The 21,116-nt window shown below is 40.7% G+C and overlaps 4 protein-coding genes and 1 long non-coding RNA gene across 5 annotated transcripts; 1 reads left to right on the top strand and 4 right to left on the bottom strand.

Annotated features, from left to right (window-relative positions):
* Positions 1-1,261: 1,261 nt before the first annotated feature.
* foxg1c (forkhead box G1c) lies at positions 1,262-2,465 on the bottom strand. The gene has a single exon (XM_035386331.1). It carries the CDS (start codon positions 2,318-2,320, stop codon positions 1,283-1,285), a length of 1,038 nt encoding a protein of 345 aa, XP_035242222.1. The 5' UTR covers positions 2,321-2,465; the 3' UTR covers positions 1,262-1,282.
* Positions 2,466-5,157: 2,692 nt separating this feature from the next.
* Positions 5,158-9,034, bottom strand: pglyrp5 (peptidoglycan recognition protein 5). The gene is made up of 4 exons (XM_035386552.1): positions 8,864-9,034; positions 7,771-7,987; positions 6,759-6,877; positions 5,158-6,167 (listed from the first exon to the last, which is right to left on the bottom strand). Exons 1-4 carry the CDS (start codon positions 8,928-8,930, stop codon positions 5,995-5,997), a joined length of 576 nt encoding a protein of 191 aa, XP_035242443.1. The 5' UTR covers positions 8,931-9,034; the 3' UTR covers positions 5,158-5,994.
* Positions 9,035-9,036: 2 nt separating this feature from the next.
* On the top strand, positions 9,037-10,390 carry LOC118210405. Its single transcript, XR_004761855.1, has 2 exons — positions 9,037-9,234; positions 9,833-10,390. It is a non-coding gene; the product is annotated as an uncharacterized LOC118210405 (long non-coding RNA).
* polr2i (RNA polymerase II subunit I) lies at positions 10,159-13,969 on the bottom strand. The gene is made up of 6 exons (XM_035386555.1): positions 13,780-13,969; positions 13,138-13,192; positions 12,673-12,746; positions 12,507-12,581; positions 12,050-12,101; positions 10,159-10,678 (listed from the first exon to the last, which is right to left on the bottom strand). The coding sequence occupies exons 1-6, from the start codon at positions 13,839-13,841 to the stop codon at positions 10,616-10,618; spliced, it is 381 nt and encodes a 126-aa protein (XP_035242446.1). The 5' UTR covers positions 13,842-13,969; the 3' UTR covers positions 10,159-10,615.
* Positions 13,970-15,211: 1,242 nt separating this feature from the next.
* LOC118210403 (complement C1q and tumor necrosis factor-related protein 9-like) lies at positions 15,212-17,808 on the bottom strand. Its single transcript, XM_035386554.1, has 4 exons — positions 17,403-17,808; positions 16,911-16,952; positions 16,385-16,444; positions 15,212-16,043 (listed from the first exon to the last, which is right to left on the bottom strand). The coding sequence occupies exons 2-4, from the start codon at positions 16,945-16,947 to the stop codon at positions 15,646-15,648; spliced, it is 495 nt and encodes a 164-aa protein (XP_035242445.1). The 5' UTR covers positions 16,948-16,952; positions 17,403-17,808; the 3' UTR covers positions 15,212-15,645.
* Positions 17,809-21,116: the final 3,308 nt, after the last annotated feature.

The raw sequence follows: 21,116 nt of genomic DNA, 5'->3' as shown, positions 1-21,116 counted from the left end.
ATACATTTTAAACACCAATATTATGCTTTTCCAAATTGATATGTAAACAAGCAAATTGAATTATAAACACACAAGTCTATTTGGAAATATTTTAACTCGGAGATAATACCCAAACCCCGCCGCCCCTACACACACTTCCCCCTGACAAACTTCTTTCAGACCACGACCGATGTGCACCTGCGACGGTTATACAGTTGTTCCAGGACACGTGCATAACGGTTAGATCACCAGGAGCTCATAACATTCACACAAAATTCTACGGTCTAGGTACAATCTTTTGGAAGAAGGCGAAAAGCCTTGTCAAATCTATCTGCTACCTATTTCTATAGGCGTGCATTGCCTACATGAAACTGGACTCCATCGAACATTGTCTTTCTATGAATCATTGGTCATGTCATATTCTACAGCTCTCCAGAAAAGAATAAATAAAAATTGACCAGGACCGAATTGCTGCGCGCCAATTAGAGACTTTTCCGTCTTGTCCATAGGTTCCACATTTGTGCAGTAGCATAGACTACGGTATTTTAAAAATTAAAGCATATTTAACCATTCTAACTACCAGTTATCACCATAAACTGCACAAAACGTTTATTTTCATTTTTAGACTGGGCTTCCTGATGTCGTTAACGACTCACTAACAAGCTGCAGATAGCGGTTTAATTTCCTGTTTCTTATCATTAGGCCCACCACTTACAGTATTTTTGTTTCCTAAACGTATAAACAGACATCTAGTAGATTTACAGTTTAAAGGTTAATTGTTATGGTATGGTATGGTATGATTATGATATGATAGGCCTACGGAATTTTAGAGAAATAATGTACAGTGTAATCAAATAATGTATTAAATAATGTAATTTATTTACACATTAAATAATGTAATTTAATGCACAGTAAAATGTACAGTGGTAAATCAACTATTACAGAGCACATGGTTCCAGCTGGACTCATATGTAGCCTACTCTGTTAAGAGTTCAATTACCGGTCATTTTACTGTGTAGGTGGAAGGTTGTCAGGTATTCATTAAAAGCAGGCTAACTGAAATAAATAATATTACACTTAATCTAACTCGCCAGCCCTGGCATCATAAAAATGTATAGGCTGCTGTGCCAAACAAGTAGCAACGGATAGGCTAAACTCAACATATTAAAACATATATATATATATATAACATTTAAAACATAGCCTATCGGCTATAGTCGAATACACCACGTGCACTTTACACGAGAATAAAAACGAAGTAATAATTTGTATGGATAAAATAAAGACGAGGTGTCCTTTCCGTCTACGGGAGAATAGCATTTAGAGAACTTATATGATTGTTTGAGGGTAAATAATTGGGAAACTCGGCACACAGCGTCCCAATGTAATCCGAGGATCCGTTGCTTCCAGGCACAAAGTGCCCGCCAGGAGAGGCCCTCGGAAGCGAGGATTCTTCTTGGGACAGTGTGCTGAGAGTCGTCGGGTGGGGTATTTGGTGTGAGTAATAATAGCTGGCTTGGCTGGGAAACAGGTTAAAAGAAGGACCTGGGAGTGACAAGGCGCAAGGCAGCGCGGACGAGGCGAACGATGCAGAAGAAGTCATCTGGTGGCGTCGAGGGAGGCCGCCACTCGCCCCGAAGAACGGACTCTCTTGGGTGACCTGCAACAGGCGACGGTCGGCCCCTGCTGCCGCTGCACTTATATGATGCGAGGTCTGGGACAAGACGGTGGAGGCATAGTTAGTGTGATGTGACCCGAAATATGAGGAGCTATACCCAAGTGCTGAGCCAGTGTGTGTCTGCGTCGTAGGTTGGATAGTAACGAAAGGTGCCACAGGCCAATAAAATGACCCGGTTAATGCGAGCCCAGCTGCAGTGGCGGAGGCTAGGCGAGTGCCCCTTTTGATGGCAAGCTTTGCTTTGGAAGCGGCAGAGGATCGTCGACGTAGTTTCCCAGTTGTGCCACCAATAAATACGTCGTCACTGGAAGGATCAAGCATCCAGTAGTTGCCTTTACCAGGATCATCGTAGTGCCGGGGCACTTTGACGAAGCACTTGTTGAGGCTCAGATTGTGGCGGATTGAGTTTTGCCAACCCTGTTTATTATCACGGTAGTAGGGGAAGTTTCCCATGATGAACTCGTAAATGCCACTGAGGGTGAGCCGACGCTCCGGACTTTGGCGAATCGCCATCATTATCAGCGCATTGTAGCTGAACGGAGGTTTCTCGTACTTGGTTTTCCTCCCTCCATCGCCGTCTGTCTTGTCTTCTCTCTCTTCATCACTCCCTTCTCTGCTTTTTACTCTCCTTTCTTCGCCGGCGACCGACTTCTCTCTCACCATGCACACTTTTTTGTCATTGTACTTCTTGTAATCGATGTTATATTCCGTGTGCCGAACACAAAGTTCCTTGCCTGCCTGTCCCGACTGCAAATGAGGTCGGTTCTTGGCAGCGCGAGGAGGAGGCAACTCTACTACGGCGCCACCGTCAGTCATCACTCCCTCTCGTCGGAGCAGAAGGCTACTGATGCTGAAAGAAGACTTGTGGAAAAACCTGATGGGGGCTTTCAAGTCCTCCATACTAAACGTCAGCACATTCCTCGTAGATTAAAAAAATCCCAGAATTGAAGAAACTAGCAATTTAAGAAAGAGACAATGCTAATTTAATTTTGCGATATAGGCTACAAGGAATAACAGCTACACACAGTCGCGCGGAACAATTCCAGCAAAAAAAAATCAGGAACACAAGAATTTACAGGTCTCTTTCAGTACATCTCTGTTGAATATAGCGCCAATCTCCCTGACTGATCGCTGAACTCCCTGGTTCAATTAAAAAAAACGTCCGAGAGCCGTGAAACAAACCGCTCACCTGCGTCTTGTCTGACGGGACCGCCTCCCAAACCCTCCCCTTTCTGTTTACTCCGTGACTTGGTCGAAAAGAACCGAATGCGCTTAGTCACTTACGGGTGTGGGAGTGCGTCACAAGTTAGACTAAATGACACTTAAATTAAAGTTTACGCGAGATTGCCCGCGTGGATCTTTCAGCAGCAGCTCAGTGCTTTTGCCTGGGGGACATACAGCTTCCTGCGCTCGCAGTGACAGGTGAGATGGGGGTGTGACTGTTACATACAGATGGAAAACTGCTCCCCCTTTGCCTGTCTTTGACCTTTTCCTCCATTTTCTAGTTTGATACAGGTCCCTCCTTAATCCCTACGTGCAAGTGCGCGCTTGCTGGGAATGTTTTCTCTGCCAGCACGCACCACTGACACTCTTCACGCCTTTACTTCTGAAACCACTCACGCTTTTAAATCGTTGCAGTTCATGCTCAAGAGACCTATTTAGCAGTCGCTGTGGTGTTTCATGAATTTGTCAAAATTGCAGTTAGGATAAGAAACAAGACAAAACAAATGTATTTTTTCGCAATAGTCATAATCCTTCCTACTGGCCGTATCATATACACTCACTGGCCACTACATTAGGTACACCTGTTCAACTGCAAACTGCACCCGTTAACGCAAATATCTAATCAGCCAATAACGTGGCAGCAACTCAATGCATTTAGGCATGTAAACATGGTCAAGACGATCTGCTGAAGTTCAAACCAAGCATCAGAATGGGAAGAAAGGTGATTTAAGTGACTTTGAACGTAGCATAGTTGTTGGTGCCAGACGGGCTGGTTTGAGTATTTCAGAAACTGCTGATCTACTGGGATTTTCACGCACAACCATATCTAGGGTTTACAGAGAATGGTCCAAAAAAGAGAAAATATCCAGTGAGCGGCAGTTCTCTGGGCGAAAATGCCTTGTTGATGGCAGAGGTTAGAGGAGAATGGCCAGACTGCTTCGAGCTGATAGAAAGGCAACTGTAACTCAAATAACCACTCGTTACAACCAAGGTATACAGAAGAGCATCTCTGAACGCACACCACGTCGAACCTTGAAGCAGATGGGCTACAGCAGCAGAAGACCACACCAGGTGCCACTCCTGTCACCTAATGAAGTGGCCGGTGAGTGTATATCTGCAATGATGTAAACTCAAGAACAGTAGGCATACTGCTAGGATGTAGTGCACTGAGCACGCAGTGAAAAATAGGCTTCTGTATCAATAGATTTGAAACATTTCGCGGTATATTCGGAAGTACATTGACATTGTGCGAACGCAGATCTGGACAACTGCATGGTCACAATTTTGAGGAATGCTAAAATATTTTCTAATTATCCGGCCATGAATAGCTTACAGCTCTGATGGACTGCAGTTAGCACCAGGACACCAGCCGAACAGCGTTATGTTAAAGTATTGTTCCAGGTGTATTTCTATAAGAAAAAGTATTTCAGAAACAAAATGTAACCATTGTTGCAGATAAAGAGCCCATATGCGGTGTATTGGATGGTGGGTCTAGTCCTTCAATTCAATTTATTATTATTATTATTATTATTATTATTATTATTATTATTATTATTACAGAGAACTGTCACAAAGACGCCTTCCCTGCGTCAAAATGCCACAGTTGAGAATTTATGTCAGCCGGTTAATTGGTCTGTGGTCCTCTAGGGTCAAGTGCATGATCAATTGCAGCTGAATGCCAATTCCTGTTTTTTTTTTTTTTTTTACAGTCTGACACCAAAGGGCGCATTAAGATAACTTCTAGCTTTATATTTTTGGCTTTACAATTAAAAGGGGTGCGCGGGAATACATATTGATCCACACGAATGGGCATCTTTGAAATTCTCATTAGAATTTGTATAATGCTATAATTGTCGTCATATATATGTATATATATATATATATATATATATATATATATATATATATATATATATATAAGCACTAGGATAAGTCAGTGCAATGAGACGGCCTCAAAGTAGGCTACGTACCGTCAATACATACCAACACATTGAAACTCCGCGGGGTTCTAGTGCCATCTAGTGAATATAAACTAATAGAATAAGTAATTGCGCTCTTTTTGTTTAAATGATATTTTTGTAATAAAACATCACTAATAGATTGTATCATTGTGAATAACGAGGTAAATGAATGCAGGATAAGTAACCGTATTGACCGAATTTGCGCCAAACGAGGTGCCAATTATAGGCTATAGGGTCGATGGACAAAGCGGTTAATTAACGTGTGAACTGTTAATGTGACCACCAATTCTTAAAAAAAACAGCAGGGCTATCATGTGTAGGGCTGTCTACAGGACATGTATATATATTTGATATGGCAAAACAAGTAACAATTATTGTGCATATTTAAAAAGTATCTTTGATTTCTTTCTCTGTCTGTGAATCTCATAGTCCTTTAGAAACAAATAAGACAGCATCAGTAGGGATGTACAGTATGATAAATATTGATGTCGAAGATAAATGTTATCTTTAACCAATATTTGACTGGCCACATTTCTTGATGCCAATGCTAAAACCTCTCTGTTTACCATTACAGCATAGATACAAACTGAGTTTCCACGTTGGTGGAAGAAGTATACGGGCTCAGATGTCAAAATATTTTTGTATGACAAAATATTTTAACTGGTTTACTTTTTGAATCAGTGAGCATGAGTCTAGAGAGCCACTGACTCTCTGTATAACTGTACTTGTTAGTTTGTCTGATAAAAACAAGAAATTAAAAATAAATTCTAAATAAGAGGTGAAAATGACTATGATTTACTTCATTTTTTACAATTGCACTTATTTTATAGCATCAGCAGGGGCATCAAACGGCTCATGTATATTGATATTATCCAGAATCGGAGCTCATAATTATTGACACAACCCTGATATTATTGTGAATCCCTATGCACAAGGCTTTCAAGTACACATGCAAAATAAACATTCCACATATGTAACATATGCACAAAAATACATTAAAAATGTTTCTTGTAGCAAATTTCTCTTTTAAAAAGTCACTTAAGTCTGTAATCCCAGAGGTTACAGTAGCTTCATTTTTAGTCCCTCCAGAGGTCCTCAGGGATGGAACTGGCCGCTGTGTTCAGTCACGCATGTGTTGAGTCCGTGTTGAACTCAGTGTAGGGCTAAGAGCCACAATGCTTCATACAGTGTGTTCCCAGGACACTCTGTCTTGGCCACGTCTCGATGTCCCAGTAGTGTAAATGCAGGTTGCAGGTACCCAAGGTTCACCCCACGCTGGAGCAGCTGTTTAGTGGAGGACAAGGCAGCCAGACTGGGAGTTTCATCTGAAAAAAGGACACAGCTTTGAATACAAGGTTCCCATTGGCCCTGCTCAGAGATAGCTGACCTGCATAGAGTCAATCACGGTCTTTCAAATGACTGCTTTCATTCTGAATTGTTTGCTTTGTAATTCATAAATTGTAAATCAATATTCTATGCAAGAGCATTCATTAATATTTTATTTTTTTCACATGTTGGCTAATTTCATTCTTCTATTAAGCCCTTGTTGAAGAATGTAATAAACTTCTTTTCCAACCAAAACGCTGAATAGCAAAGTGTGCATTCCCTTTGCTGAATTTTGATAGCTATTATAATATATATATATATATATATATAATTACATTAACAATAAATCTAACAAAATAAAAAATAAAAAAACCGAACAAAACACATGGTCACATCAAAGTACAGCAGAATATGAGCTGGTATAAAAATAGCACAGAAGCCTGCACAAGCTCTTACTAACAACCATTAAGGATAATAAAATGTTCCCCATTTATTATGCTCATTGGTCTTTGCAGTGTAAATGATCAGTATAACTTTCAGCTAGAGTAAGTGCACACGGTAGGGAGAGAATGTAAAGCAGTGTTTCTTACCATTGAAATTTCCCATGAAGGCGATGCCCAGGGAGTCGTAGTTGTTACCTTTTGCATGAGCTCCAACAATGCCCCAGCCCCGCCCTTCATACACTGTGCCATCTACACCAACCAGGAAGCTGCAAACGAGAGAAAAGGGCTATTAGGTGATGTTATTCACTGAGATTAAGTCACTCTGAGACTTTTCATATGTTTAAATCTGTTTAGCGCATATGTTTACTTGGGTTGAACCACAGAGCGTGTAGAATTCAGTGGGGTGAATGCAATAAAACGGTGATTTTTTAAATTAGGTACATTAACTAGGCTAGCTAATTGCAACCCCCCTCTTTGCATGCAGATTTTAAGAGGGACCATCGTACTATTTAGCTGACATGTTGCATATTACATTGTATGTACAAGTTTGAACCAAAAGGTCTTGATGCAATATCATATAATAATAATTACATAAAAACAGTGTGATACTACACAGGTATACCAGGTCTTTGACCTTTTAGGCCAAAATATTTTTAACAGTGCTAATAAAGAAAACAGGCTGTAGCATCTAGCCAACATTAAGTAGCTAGCCAGGTTGTTATGTACCATCATTTTCTGTACTTGGATAGCATGTAGCTAACCAATATAACAATTGATGAAAACTTGTTAAACTGGTGAGCTGTGTGTGTCCAATCACATTTTAAAGAAAGGACATGAATCAGCTTTATACAAATACATATTCTACCAATGGAAACACCTGCATGAAGGGAACACATGGCATGGACATTGCTGAATTATCCAGGCTCACTTCTCACATGTGTGAAAGTGTAATGCTAGAAATAGGTGGCTCAAAATACACTATGTACTTGAATTGAAATCAATTCAAGTAAATACTTCTATTGGCATGTTTGCTCAATCAGAAGTAATGTGCAATAATGCACATTGAATGAGCTCATAACATTCTACCCTAACAGGGTAAATAAACTTTAAATGTTAAAATGAATTTAAGTTGTACCTTGAATAAGTTAAAGACACTCACTTATATCCAATGTCATGGAAGTCTCTGTCCTGCATGTGCAGTTTCTGTGTGTACCTCAGCTGAGCCAGGCAATCTTGGTGGCTCCTGCAGGGCCACAGGGCAGTGTGGTGGATGATGGCTTTTTGGGCTGGGCCCTTTAGCCTCTCCTGACTCACAGGTGCCAGGGCTCCCCATTGGCTGCGGGACACCAACCTTAGACATACCCCTTGTGTCAGTTCTGGGGGGGTGGGGGGGGGGGGGGGGGGTGGAGGGGATGAGAGCATCCTCAGACATTATTATTGCGAAAAACATTAACGGCAATAGCCAGGACACATACATTGTCATTTGTAAAGTTTTATTTAATTCATATTGAATTTAAAGGTTCTCAAATCATTTTAAACTGTGACTGGACGGCTTTCAACTTTGACATTTACTCCACAGAACAGTCATGTTTGATCTGTGATAAGGCAAATTCACATAAAGAAAGTGCGTTTCCTTGTTCTTGCTGGTCTCATGTACACTCTTGGGCAAAAAAATGGGCCAAGCCCAAAATGGAAAAATATTAAGCTTTTAATGGTCTTAACAACAAATCATTGGTCAGAAAATTAGCAAGAATTAAACAAGTGCACTCCTGAGACCTCCTGTGCCACCATTTGCTCGTTTACTTTTGCTGCAGTGAACTGTTTGGGGAAAAGCTAAAAACTGGAAAAATCACTTATACAGTAGACAAATTAGCATAATGTCAAATAAAAGAGTCATGTTTTGTATTTGGTTGCATATCATTTACTTCCTGATGTCTGTGACCTATCAACATCATCAGAGTCTGGATATCTTATTTTCAGGTTGTCCTACAGGCGATACAAAAACTCTAAATGGCTAAATGGCTTTAAGTCATCAAGGGTCCAAGGTATCAAATGAGCCTCAAACCACCGTGCTGCTGCCAGATATGCAGTATATACTACAAGCATTGTTTCTCCTGAATATTTTTTCTATTGAGTTCAACAGGAAAATTAATCAGGAGACACAATTCTTGTAGTTTTGGGTTTGGCCAATGTTTTTTGCCCAGGAGTGTACGTTACGTTTGTTTTGCAGAAATAAAAAATACTATTCTCACCCGTATTGTTGCCGTCTGCTACTCCCGATTGCTCGGATACGTCTGATGTGTGGATCGATCGGTCCATTTCTGAACAAGCGATAGAGGCTTGCAAGCTTACTCACACAGGTCCAGCACTGTTGATAGCAACGCGGAGAAGTGCCTTAAACACGACCAGAGACCAGTGACGTTGACAGTTTCACTACAGGCGTGTCCGGAGATATGCGGAACACAGGTCTCTTCTCGGGCTTTCCGCATTTAACGTACTTTCCATAAACGTTTTTGTCGTTCCTCTAATTCACGGCAGAAGCATTTCAAATCATGCATAGCAAGGCAACAAGCTGGCAACACACGGCAACAAGCTGGTGACAGGAACGTATTTCATAACAACGGTAAGGCCGGTCATGTAGCAAAGTTCCAAGAGTGAAAAGTAACGAACGAAATAAAATGAACCTGATTAAAGAACGTGCAAAATGTAAAAACGAAATGTTACATACAACTTTTACGGATACGATGGTAAGAGTGACTATGTTGGTAATTCAGGTTAAATTTGTATTTTTTCCTGCGGCAGCGATGCTATGGGTGTGAATATGCAAGATGCGTCATACCTGTAATAGCCTGCAGACAAAAAGGACAGCGTGTCCGAAGCACACATCCTGCTATACGTCCCTATATAACTTTGGCAGTCATTGCCATTTATTATATGCAAATCATTTGCGCAAACGGTTCTAGTATCAGGTAAACATACATAGGTTTTAAACACAGTGCGCCAGAAAACGGGGCAGTCTCGTTTGGGTTTATTTTAACCCCATGGTTGTTCAGCTTGGAATTTGATCACATTTACATTTTGAGAAAGGTTGCGATGTCCCTCATTCTCACATAATCACTCCTTATTGGAACAAAGGCAGATTTACACGTTTTTAGTGTTAAGGACGATTCAAGAGGCACACAGAACAGCCACTTACACTAAGATCACAACATGCCTTGCAGAGAGCATGGACGGCATGGATGATGACTCAGGGCAGCTCCTCTGTTCCAGCCCCTCACTCTAAAAGAAGCTCACCTTCACAAGAGACAGTGTGCCTGTTCCACTAGTTTTGTCCTCAGCACCATAAGAGAAATTAGCCTCCCCCTTCAACTGACTCAGTTCTTAGCTGGAACTCAAGTCAACAATGCACCTTTACAGAGTATCCTGGAACTTGCAGGACTGCACCCTGGGGGTTAGTATTACTGCTGCAAAGTCACCTTTGAACACTGTTATTACTCTATTACTTCTGTATATCTGAATTTTTCCACATCAAGCATGACTGCAGACACAATTTTTATTTCTTATTTTTTAATTGTTTCTTTTTTTTCCTAAAAAAAATAACTGGTCTGTTATACATAATAAAACACCCTAAGTACAAACATAAACAGGTGTGAACAGTCTTTTTTGTGATGCTGCTCACCCTTGTGGTCAGCATAGCTTCTGCAAAGCATCATCTAGCAGAGACCTCCTGCTCAGTCAGGTCTACAGGTTCAAAGGCCTTCCCAGACGTCCTAATTTAACTGGAGATGAAAACACAGAGAATGCCTCCCGTCGCATAAACATGATGCGGCTCTTGCTGTGCAGAGAGATGAGGTGTCGAGCAACTCCGGATGTGGACGGGGGATAAACCGAGGTCATGAACCCTAGGGGCGGGGAGGCTGCGGAGGCTGCTGGCTTCGTTGGCGGGCTGGCTGCTGACTTCAGTGGCCTTCGGCTCCTCTTCCTCCTTGTCATCCTCGTCTTCCTCACTCTGTCCAGCGGTGGCCGCAGTGAGGGGCGGTGCACACGTAATAGAGGCGCATGGCGTCCTGTGGTGCAGACACACGGCAGTTACTTTCGGTACAGAGAAAAAACGTTTCCCCTTTTCAGCACCTGCTCTCTGAGTGACAGGTGTGATGCAGTTCCCTCCTATATCATTCACACAAGATTACCAAAAAAAAGGCTACATGGCATAAACGATACAGGTAATGTGCTGAAAGATCCATTTGTGGATAAATAAAATTTGAGCTTCCTGGAAAAGTGAACCAGGTTTTTGGCTAAAATGCCGAAGTCTTTTCTGACCTGTACAAGCGCCCAAGGACCAGTAGATGCACTTGCATCTTCCATCAGGCAGGTTTACCACCGTTCCAGTGGGTTTAAATGCCTTGATTATTGACCTAATAACTGGAAGTACTAGCTTTACTTTTTAATTTGCTTGTAACCATCTCATGACCTGTGAAGGTCAACAACCCTTGTCTTGTTTATTCTGAGTTTGTTCCCTTTTCCCCATGGTGATGGATGGCACGTGGACTTTACATTTTTATATCCCAGGGAAACAGGAAGCTGTGCAAGGCCACAATGTAGTTGCCTAAGATTGAAAATAACTGAAATAAATGTAGCATTTTAATGGAGACTTATTCTTGTAGGATTTTATTTTAAATAATTATTAGGTATGTGAAAAAATCACATTTTCACCTAATTCCCTTTTTTGAGCACACACTTATAACCTGTCTATTTTATACTGTCGCCTTCTATCAACTTTCAATATTATATTTTTTAGACCCTACATAGAAAAAAACTGCTGAAATAATATATAATGTATAGTATAAATAATTATATAGTGCCTAATCAATCTCTTCTCTGTTTCCTTCCTGGGGCCAACTGCCCCTTTCCCCGCCCTGAGTTTGCGAAGCCCTCCAGCCTGGTCTCTCTCCTGGTTAAAGCCCACGCCATGAAGCAACCTGGAGGCATAGATGCATTACCCCACCCCTCTGAGTTACATATTACCATGAACCTCTCTGTCTGGGCTGCCCATTTTACCAGCTAGTTTAAATATCTGACTAACCTGCCCAACCCATTTTATCATTTGCTCTGAAAGATAACCTCATTACATTTCTGTAATTAAACATTCTATCTTCGCTATTACACTGGGCCAGCCAGTGGAGGATGGGCTCTCCATCTATAGCCAGGTTCCTCCCAAGATTTCTTCCCACTGGGAATTTTTTATTCTTCTTTCCTTGCCATCATTTGAGTGTTTTCCTTCCCACTGGGGAGTTTATTGCTCACTTTTTGGGGGTTCAGGCCTGTTTTTTTTGCCCAGTTTTCTTTTGTATTTCCACTGTAAAGCATCTATGTGACAGTGTCTCTGTACAAATAAAAAAAACGCTATACAAATAAAATTGAATTGAAATGAATATTACCTCTGCTTTCATGCTGTGAGACTGGAAAAACACTGCCTCCTTGTGGCCACACCTGTGAAATGACAGAGGAATAGGAGGCAAGTGAGAAGAGATAAAGCAAGTGAAAACTGACAATTTTTAGCAGCCAATCACCACAAACCTGATAGTCCCAAATAAGAAAACAGGACATTATATCATATCTGCACTATCAAACAAAATATGATATTTGGATATTGTGAAACTGGAATTCTCTTCATTTACACACTTTTGGACACACGGTCAGATAATGTAATTACACTGGGGATCATAGGTTGGTTTTTAAACAACAGTATAATCGATCATTTACTTAACTGAACATTCAGTCCCTTTCTGAATGTGTGTATGTCTCTGAGTGAGACAGACAGACAGGCAGAGAAAGAGAGAGAAAGAAAGAGAGACAGAGAGGGGGAGAGAGAGAGCGAGAGATGTGCACACTCACTTGGGACAGGGATGGTCTTCCGTACGGGGCAGTGTGGGGTCCTGGGAAACATCGGCAATGATCTGGGTCAGCTCACTGGAGAGAGAGGAAACACAATGAGGCTGTTATAGAGACCATGTGCAGGAATGGCAGAAATTCTCATTGGTTGAGGCGGGGATCTACTCACTCAACCTCATGTGTGATCTTGTTCACGTAGATGCAGCTGTTATCAGCTTCCTGCTGATAGTCACAATTCCTACACTGAAAAAATAAAACAAAGCAGCTAATCCAATGACATATGTTAACTAATTAAGCAGTGGTAACCACACATTCACTAACTGGGCGACGGCAAAAATATTATGAAAAATAGCAAGTATTGACATTCCAGCACGTCTTGACATTTCATGTGTCTTGACATCTGATGACTTCCAATTTATTCTCGAATGACTTTTAATTTAGCACATAAACATGACTTAGCTAAAGTATGGTAGCAAGCCAGTTAGCGCTGCTTTAAAAATATAAAACATTACACCTAAAACAAGATAAAACATCTTGTACGTCGCTCTGCATAAGAGCGTCTACTAAATGCCTGTAATGGAACACCACCTTTCTAAGTTGCTGTTGAATTGTGAATGGTAGTGCAATTACTTACAGCGTAAAGCAGGATGCGATTCTCTTTGTCCTCTTTGGGATACAACATGTTGTTGCTGAAAAAAAAAAAAAAAACATTACAACCATTTCGCAATCGCTCTTATCTTGATTTACTCAAGCGGATGACGTCGGGTGTGTATTTAAAATACCTGGAAACTGTCACAAACGACATAACTCCCTCAAATCCCTGAGAGTATTCAACTAAATATAGCTAACACAACCATATGAAATTATTTGATCACAAACGCTTGCAGGTATCTAAATGGTTATATTATATTGTATTAAATATGAATTATTATACGTTAACTGTGACTCCGGGAGTTATCTTGCTAATCAAACGTTGGCTGGTTAATAACGTTATCAACGGTGCAAGGATAACTATAGCATTTTGAACACGCTGCTCTTTGTACTGACAGGGCCATGAGACGAACCGAATGGCGTCTGCACTAACGGTAATGGTCCAGCATCCACGAGAAAAGAATATTAACCTCCATGCACACATATATTTGTTATACTGACAAAAATTCCGATGTACTGTGTCAAACAGTCGTTCGCGTTACCTAACAAGCTGGCGAAGTTCGATCAACAGCTTTCAACACACAACTGACAAGAGAGTGCGATAATAAACCACCTTAAAACTCACCATTCTTGACAGAAACGAATACCTACGAATCCTGGCTCGTAATTTCCCCCCTCCAAATCCATTGCAACTACAAGAATATAGCTAGGTAGCTATCAATTTTGTGGACAATTCACCCAACAAATCGCCGATTTACAAAACCAAGACACACCAATGAAGAAAAAACACCGGGAAGCAAACCGGATATGATAGCGCTAGCAGCGTACGCGCAATTCTCGTATTTAAAAACTAAGAAACTGTAGTGGCAGCGCCTCAAGTGGTGGAGGAGTAACTCAACAAAGTCATTAAAAAATACACGATGTTCTGACAGCCGAACATAACCAGTTAATATCGTCTTTAGCAAGACTCTAAATACAGTATATTCAACAGGACGCCAGCAAAGCATAACAAATACATTATATTCCTTTACGACTGCATCCATTGTAATATTTTTAAAGCTTACCATTTACCTTAACATATAATTTTCTTGCATAAATTCTGATTAAACGTGACGAAATTCGAGGAGTTGCACAATTAACCCTATGGCTCCTCAACTAACCTATCTACTATCTTTCTACTATTTAAGTTCAGCATAAATTCTGTCATTCGTAGTATGTTCATATCCTTTATCGTCAAAATATGCATTCGTAAAGGCACTGAAATTGAATGCTAACATTTAGTGTTTAATCATATCTACATTGTTTCTATAGCATGTATTTGTTTCCCCTTGTTGGGAGGTGCAAACAACAGTGCAGTTTGTGTTTCTATGTTTTTCTTGTCTGCAGTCTTTGAAATACTTCATTTGTGCCCTGGTGATTGTGCTGTATATGAAACAAGCAGTAGCCTACAATTACCGTGATAAAAGTATATTTTTCGACTGGAAGCTTTTCAACAAATTAGTTTAAGATAGTTCAAATGAATTTGGGATGTGGTTAACAGACGATGATTTAATCCCTATAATTAAAGTAACCTTAAAAGGAAAAAAAAAGAAAAAACATATTCAGAACACAGACCTAAACCCAAAATGTAGTTTGCCAGCAATTGGTTTTCCAAATCAAATACTACTATTTCAATAATCCTACAAAACATTACTGAATAATGGAAATAATGAATGATTCAAAATGAATTTACTTTGGAAACTGGGTAGAAATCATAACAAGAAAGCATGCCCCTGCATGGCCATAAATCAGAACTTAATTTATCAACAATAACTATTTCCCCAGAAAGTACATTTTTTTAACAAAATGCCAAAATGAATTTGTGTAATATTCAACTGTCATATCATTCTTATGCAATGAGTCAATCTAAATACAAATGAAAGATGCGCAGGAACATCATTGCATCTAAACCCCATACTAGTGTGCCCAAGTTCAAGGTAAGGCCAAGTATCACACCCAATTTCAATATGTGAATTTATTCAAAAGAATCAAGACTAGTGCAACATAACCTACACAGTCAAAAGCAAAAAACAAATCATTAGGTTTCCATAAATGGGTACAGGTGACAAAAACAGAATTTTTATTACAGAACAGAAATAAGATGCTGAATGGATCAGTTCAAAGTGGACAGAGGAGTTCTTTAACAATCTGATGAACGCCATGCTACTTCTGTCCTGCTGAAAGTGTCAGTAACATATCAAGCAATGGGAAACATCAGGAGGAGTGAATGTGGATTAACATCAAAGTACTTTCATAACACTTAACTACTGCAACATAAGTGAGTGAAGAGTTCAGAAATATTGCTGCCAGACATTCAAATGATCAACTCAGGCTTCTTATGGATGAACTTGTTACACAAGGGATATGAGGGGGAATTCCAAGATACAGATTCCAAATTATGATCATAATTAACATTTTTATTTATTTTATTATTTTTTTTAGCATTTTGATGCTACCCAAGACGGAACCCCAAGAAGACGGTGTCGTTGTCTTGAGAGGCAAAGATGTCATTTCGGGGTGATCCCCACAGCTCCACCCACACCATGTCACTCTCTGACAGCTCAATGACGCTGCTGATACTGGCCATTTGGCTCTTCCTATCACATAAGGTGCTGTGATAAGCTGAGACCACATTCTGGCCATTCTTGCTGATCATAAATTGTGCGCGCCCATAGGTGGACACATGCACAGTGAAACTGTAAAAGCCGGGCACTGGGCAAGTGAAGACACCTGTTTCGGGTCTGTAGCCGCCTCCCTCGTTCACCAGCACGTTTGTGAACCTCAGGGGCCCCTTGTGGGTTGGATAGCTGTTGCAAATGTCCAGCTTTGCAGTGAAGGCAATGGTCCTTCCTGAAAAACATAGACAGGACAGGAGTGTACCAAACACATAACTCCTCCCACTGAAGAAAGGCATTAATGTCACCTGCTATCTACAGGAATAAGGACTCATGAATCCCACAATGAGAGGAGCTACCATGCCTAGTAATGGCTCAATAAAAATCAACCTTCATTCTCACCATTGTCCAGGATCCAATCCCAGCCATGCCACTACTGTTGCCAGGAGCTCTTCAGGCAATATGTAATTGGTCAGTTTCTTTTGAGCATGCAGAAGTGCTTAAAGTCTCCTCAGTGGGTAATATCTGGTATATTGCTGTCTCTTACTTGCATTATGATGAGAGATGGCATCTTACCTGGTTTCAAGTCGTCAGGCCCATCACCTCTATCTCCAGTTGGCTTGGGGTCTGTTGTTTCTGGAGCGAAAGAAAAAAAAGAGATTCACTCAATTTGATTTATGGTATGTTGCAGTTTTTCTCTGACCATTTATACTTTAGTATTACACTTTCAAAACCCTTAAAATGGCTACAGTTAATTTGGCTGTGCAAGTATTTGATATGTTGTGGAAGACAGGAAAATAACAGCTATGTGATTAGACTTTAGGACTAAAGCCCAGCATTTTATGAAAATGTAAGCTGTAAAAACATATATTTGTTGCATATTACAAATTTGTGAGTTCTTACAGTTTAAAGACCTTAGATATTTGGTAAAAGCAATTGTTTACAACCTTTAAAAGACAACAAGTTTAAATATAATCTATTTGGTATGCAAGTTCAAAAACAGTTGTGAGATTTAACATCCTCAATGTTGACCAGTCAGAAATTACCAGTCGAATGTATGGTTGTCATAACACATGAAAACATGTGGATAATAATGGAATACCTGGTTTGCAAACACCGTCACCTCGGTTGCAGTCCATGTTGGCTAACGTGAAAGCACAAAACAAAAGTTAGTATTTTGAAAAGGTTGCGTCCAGTTTAAGCATTCACATGTCCTGCGGTTCTCTCGGGTTAATTCCGTCGCTGAAATAGCTGGATTAAGTATCTCTTTATGCTCGTTAGTGGAATTAATTATATAACATGTTAATTAGACGCATCCTTTCTTTTAAAACATTTTTTCATTTTATGCAACGTACAATTATAATACTTTGTATTGGTCTTTTAGAAAATAAATACAACACTTTTGTTTGTTGTACAATGCAACAAGCACGTAGACCTTTAAATTGTCAAATAGGCCTAAATGTTACACGGCATTATGAATAACAATGACCACACTTGTCCCACAATTACTTTTAATAGTTAGAGGGCTTTATCGCCAGGTTTTAGGTGAATAGTAGGCTATTGTCATAGATTCAAATAAATTGTGATCGATTACCTGGTATTAGAGGATCTGGTTTGCCTGTTTGCAGTGTTCAGAGGTTGAATCAGTCTACTAGCACAGAACGCTCGTGGTATATATTGCACCAGTGGAGGTAGCTTAAAGGCACGAAGCGTCGTTAAAATTCCTTGCTGAGTTAAAAAAAAAAAATTAAGGCTTGGTCCCTTCCGACAGTGCTGGTTTCTCATGGACGATTGCGTAGAACAGTAGGCTACTTTGGCTATTTGTGTGTTATAATAATGTGCAGCTTACTTCAGTTCTAGTACAGTCCTGGTTTAAATAACATACGGTGTTGGACTACATATGCTCAGAATATGATGGAACTTTATACGTTTATGTTCTTTTTGTCGTCCCTGTTTTATCTGAAAAGCTGTCCTCGTGCAGGAGGGTCGCAGAGAATGGCCTCGGGCAAAGTATTTCAGAAACATCCGGATGCTGCCATTTACGAAGTCGCTGGGCATCATTTTCACAATTCTTCAGATTCACAAAAACCTGATTTGGCTGTTTCCTAGAGTCGGAGCTATCTTGTGAGTTCTGTTGCTGTGCCCTCAGTCTTTATTCTGCTGTTTGTGAAAATTACACAGCTTAAATTCTTTACATAGCCTACAATCCATTTGTACATCTAAATATTTACTGGTTGAGTTCTATGCTCTGTAGGATATAGTGGATGTGTCCCATTTGGAGTTTCATGCCCAGGATTTCCAGAGGAGAACACGATATCCAGAAATAGGCCTTTCATTCTTTTTAAAGTTTATATTATGAGAATATATTTCTGATTTGGCAATGCTCTTCCTGAGTTCACCACTTTTTTTCATTATAGGGTCATTACCTCATAGAGCACACTGACTGCTTATGTTGATAGTTCACGTTCAGTGGTTTTTTGATTTTCAAGTTTTAGTGTCTGTTTTTGATTGATCCATTTTGATTGACAGTTTTTGTGTCCAACAGAGGATATTTTGATATTTTTTGGGAGTTTGATGACCAGCTGGCTTTAACATGGCTGGCATAGGGGAAATTTGGAGTTCAAGTAGGCCTAACACTAAAGCATCTTGTAAAGTGATGTTATGATGTTATGCCTCTCATAAGATGTTATCTTCTCATAAGAAAAGCCTCTGGAAAAATAATATTGCTGTACAAGCTGCTTTGGAGAAACTGGAAATACAGTTTCTTCCTTTAATCCACAAACATTGAATTCCCCTGTACCAGCCATTGTAAAACAAGTTGCTTGTCAGAAACGTCCGTAAGAGTCAGAAATGTCTTTCTTTGCACATAAAAAAGATTTGACCATTCAGGAGCATACACTTAAATGGAAATAATATTTTAAAAAACTCAGAACAGAACTATCCCTTTAATTTGTCTATATTAATCTTTTGCAAGAGCTTGTCCATTAAGTGCATGTAGTTGTCTTCAAAAAATTCACTTATTGTTGCTCACATGCTGAAACATACATCAGTTTACCTGACTGGAAAGATCCTTTGCAAACTGATTTTTCTATTGCCTTCCCCGCAAAATTACTTAGAAAATTCAATTGTCACCACATGGGGGCGATATTTTGGCTGAGATGGAATTTAATTATATTTTGATCATATGAAATCCTGCGTATTCAAGACTGAGCCAAAATGATTCACCCCAATGTCCACTGAATGTTTTATTTGGCTTGTTTTAAAATCAAACTCAAAACCTCTTCAAAAAACAAATTATATAAAATATTTCACCTGGTAAATGAAAATGTTACTTTCATGCACTGACTAATGTATTGCAAATATTTATTCCAAATTCGATAAGACACACCAGTTCTCTTATAGAGCTCTCCACTCTGTGAACTGTCAACTCAACTTATACCATTTATTCACTCACACTTATTTACAAACTCACTCATTCACCCAATCACAACCATTCACACACTCAAGTGTTCACTTGACCACTCACTCATTCACACAAACAAAAACTCACAAATTCACTTACTGTTGCTCACTCATGCACCCACGCACTCTATATGACCTTGTTCACTCATTCATAATCCCAGTATTCAGTGCAGCAATCAACGTGTAAATCCAAACCAAAAAAACAAAACAAAACAAAAAACAGTGTGCAACAACCTCACACGATGACTTGTACAATTTACTGGAGCAATCAGAGTGAACATGAAAATATCTGTAGGCAAATTATCCATCACTGGGAAATGTTCACAGAGAGGTCTGCAGGTATTAATGCCCTGCCTGGCAACCCATCATGACATCACTAATAGAACTCATCCTGTCTTGGTGATTTACACATCCTAAGCATTCTGATTCAGAGCTAAACTGCCTTGCTTGTTGGTAAAATGGCAGTGTCTCATCTGGCATTTGAGCCCACACCTCTGGTTGCTGTCACCGATCCTCCATACTGCTGCTGCTGCCACCGCTTGCAGTTGGAACCCCTTCTGCTCGAGGGGGCTCAGACATTTGACTGGGGAGAAGGCGGTACAAGGCACCCTCCACTGCGTCCACCTGTCAGTCATTGCTTTAATCTCCTGGTCTCTGTCTGTCCTTAGAGGTCTGACTGTCTGTCAGTTACCAGCATCCTGTGCTTGTATATTTGAGCATGTATATGGCAGTGTGACTGTAAGGTGTGTGTGTGTGTGTTTGTGTGTACATGTGCGTGCGTATAGTGTGTGTGTGTGTGTGTGTGTGTGTGTATGTAAAAAGAGGGCCATTTGTGTGATTCCTCTAAATACTGATGGTCTTAGACTTATCTCAGGACTGCAAACACATGTAAAAAAAATGGACTGCATTTATATAGCGCTTTTATCCAAAGCGCTTTACAATTGATGCCTCTCATTCGCCAGAGCAGTTAGGGGTTAGGGGTTAGGTGTCTTGCTCAAGGACACTTCGACATGCCCAGGGCGGGGTTTGAACCGGCAACCCTCCGACTGCCAGACAATCGGTCTTACCTCCTGAGCTATGTCGCCCCTGACATGTCCTCAGATGTCATCCTGTGCGTCTTTCCTCTACTGTCTTTCTGTCTGTCTGTTTGTGTTAAGAATAGCCACCACATCCTGTCCAGAAGTGCATTTGCCATTTTGTCCCATTCAGTCATGTAAAAATGTTCTTCTCTTTAAATAACTTAGATATCAATAAATACAGGTCTCACCAAGACCTCTAGTGGGGTCTTTGCAGATCATGCAGGGGTGGGGTGGGGAGGGATGGGTCATCCTGCCAATTCAGCGGGGGCTGTGGCGGGCAGGGGATCTGTCCCTTTACCCCTGGTTCCCCCAGGGTCTACTCTCCGATGCCCAGCGCTGCTACTCAGTCTCTCTGGTCCCTCCTGAGAACCTTCCAGAAAGCCTATGGCCTTCTGTGCTGAATGAGGGAGCTGTGCTGTCCTGCCCTGTGCTGCACGTGTCTGTGTGTCCCAAAATCACACCATCCTCAGGTCAGAGCATTAAGACAGGTCCACTGATGTGGGTCAGGGGGGAGAGCAGGACATTAGGACAAGTCCATTGGTGCGGGTTGAGGGGGAGAGCAGGACATTAGGACAGGTCCATTAGTGCGGGTTGGGGGGGAGAGCAGGACATTAGGACAGGTCCATTGGTGCGGGTTGAGGGGGAGAGCAGGACATTAGGACAGGTCCATTTGTGCGGATTGGGGGGGAGAGCAGGACATTAGGACAGGTCCATTGGTGCGGGTTGAGGGGGAGAGCAGGACATTAGGACAGGTCCATTGGTGCGGG

The sequence above is a fragment of the Anguilla anguilla genome, chromosome 12 (assembly GCF_013347855.1).
Source record: "Anguilla anguilla isolate fAngAng1 chromosome 12, fAngAng1.pri, whole genome shotgun sequence".
In the NCBI taxonomy this organism is placed as follows: Eukaryota; Metazoa; Chordata; class Actinopteri; order Anguilliformes; family Anguillidae; genus Anguilla; species Anguilla anguilla.
The sequence above is the reverse complement of the archived record's forward strand: the minus strand, read 5'-3'. Positions and strand labels throughout refer to the sequence as shown.

Excerpts from the sequence above, each read along its gene's own strand:
- pglyrp5 (XM_035386552.1), bottom strand. The coding sequence starts at position 8,930 with ATGGACCGATCGATCCACACATCAGACGTATCCGAGCAATCGGGAGTA. Across the intron at positions 7,988-8,863 it reads AGCAGACGGCAACAATACGG|AACTGACACAAGGGGTATGT; the intron begins GTGAGAATAGTA and ends CCACCCCCCCAG. Across the intron at positions 6,168-6,758 it reads CTTCATGGGAAATTTCAATG|ATGAAACTCCCAGTCTGGCT; the intron begins GTAAGAAACACT and ends TCCTTTTTTCAG.
- LOC118210403 (XM_035386554.1), bottom strand. The coding sequence starts at position 16,947 with ATGGACTGCAACCGAGGTGACGGTGTTTGCAAACCAG. Across the intron at positions 16,445-16,910 it reads TGACGGTGTTTGCAAACCAG|AAACAACAGACCCCAAGCCA; the intron begins GTATTCCATTAT and ends CTTTCGCTCCAG. Across the intron at positions 16,044-16,384 it reads GCCTGACGACTTGAAACCAG|GAAGGACCATTGCCTTCACT; the intron begins GTAAGATGCCAT and ends TATGTTTTTCAG.
- polr2i (XM_035386555.1), bottom strand. The coding sequence starts at position 13,841 with ATGGATTTGGAGGGGGGAAATTACGAGCCAGGATTCGTAGGTATTCGT. Across the intron at positions 12,747-13,137 it reads ATCGCATCCTGCTTTACGCT|TGTAGGAATTGTGACTATCA; the intron begins GTAAGTAATTGC and ends TTATTTTTTCAG. Across the intron at positions 12,582-12,672 it reads AAGATCACACATGAGGTTGA|TGAGCTGACCCAGATCATTG; the intron begins GTGAGTAGATCC and ends CTCTCTCTCCAG.
- foxg1c (XM_035386331.1), bottom strand. The coding sequence starts at position 2,320 with ATGGTGAGAGAGAAGTCGGTCGCCGGCGAAGAAAGGAGAGTAAAAAGC.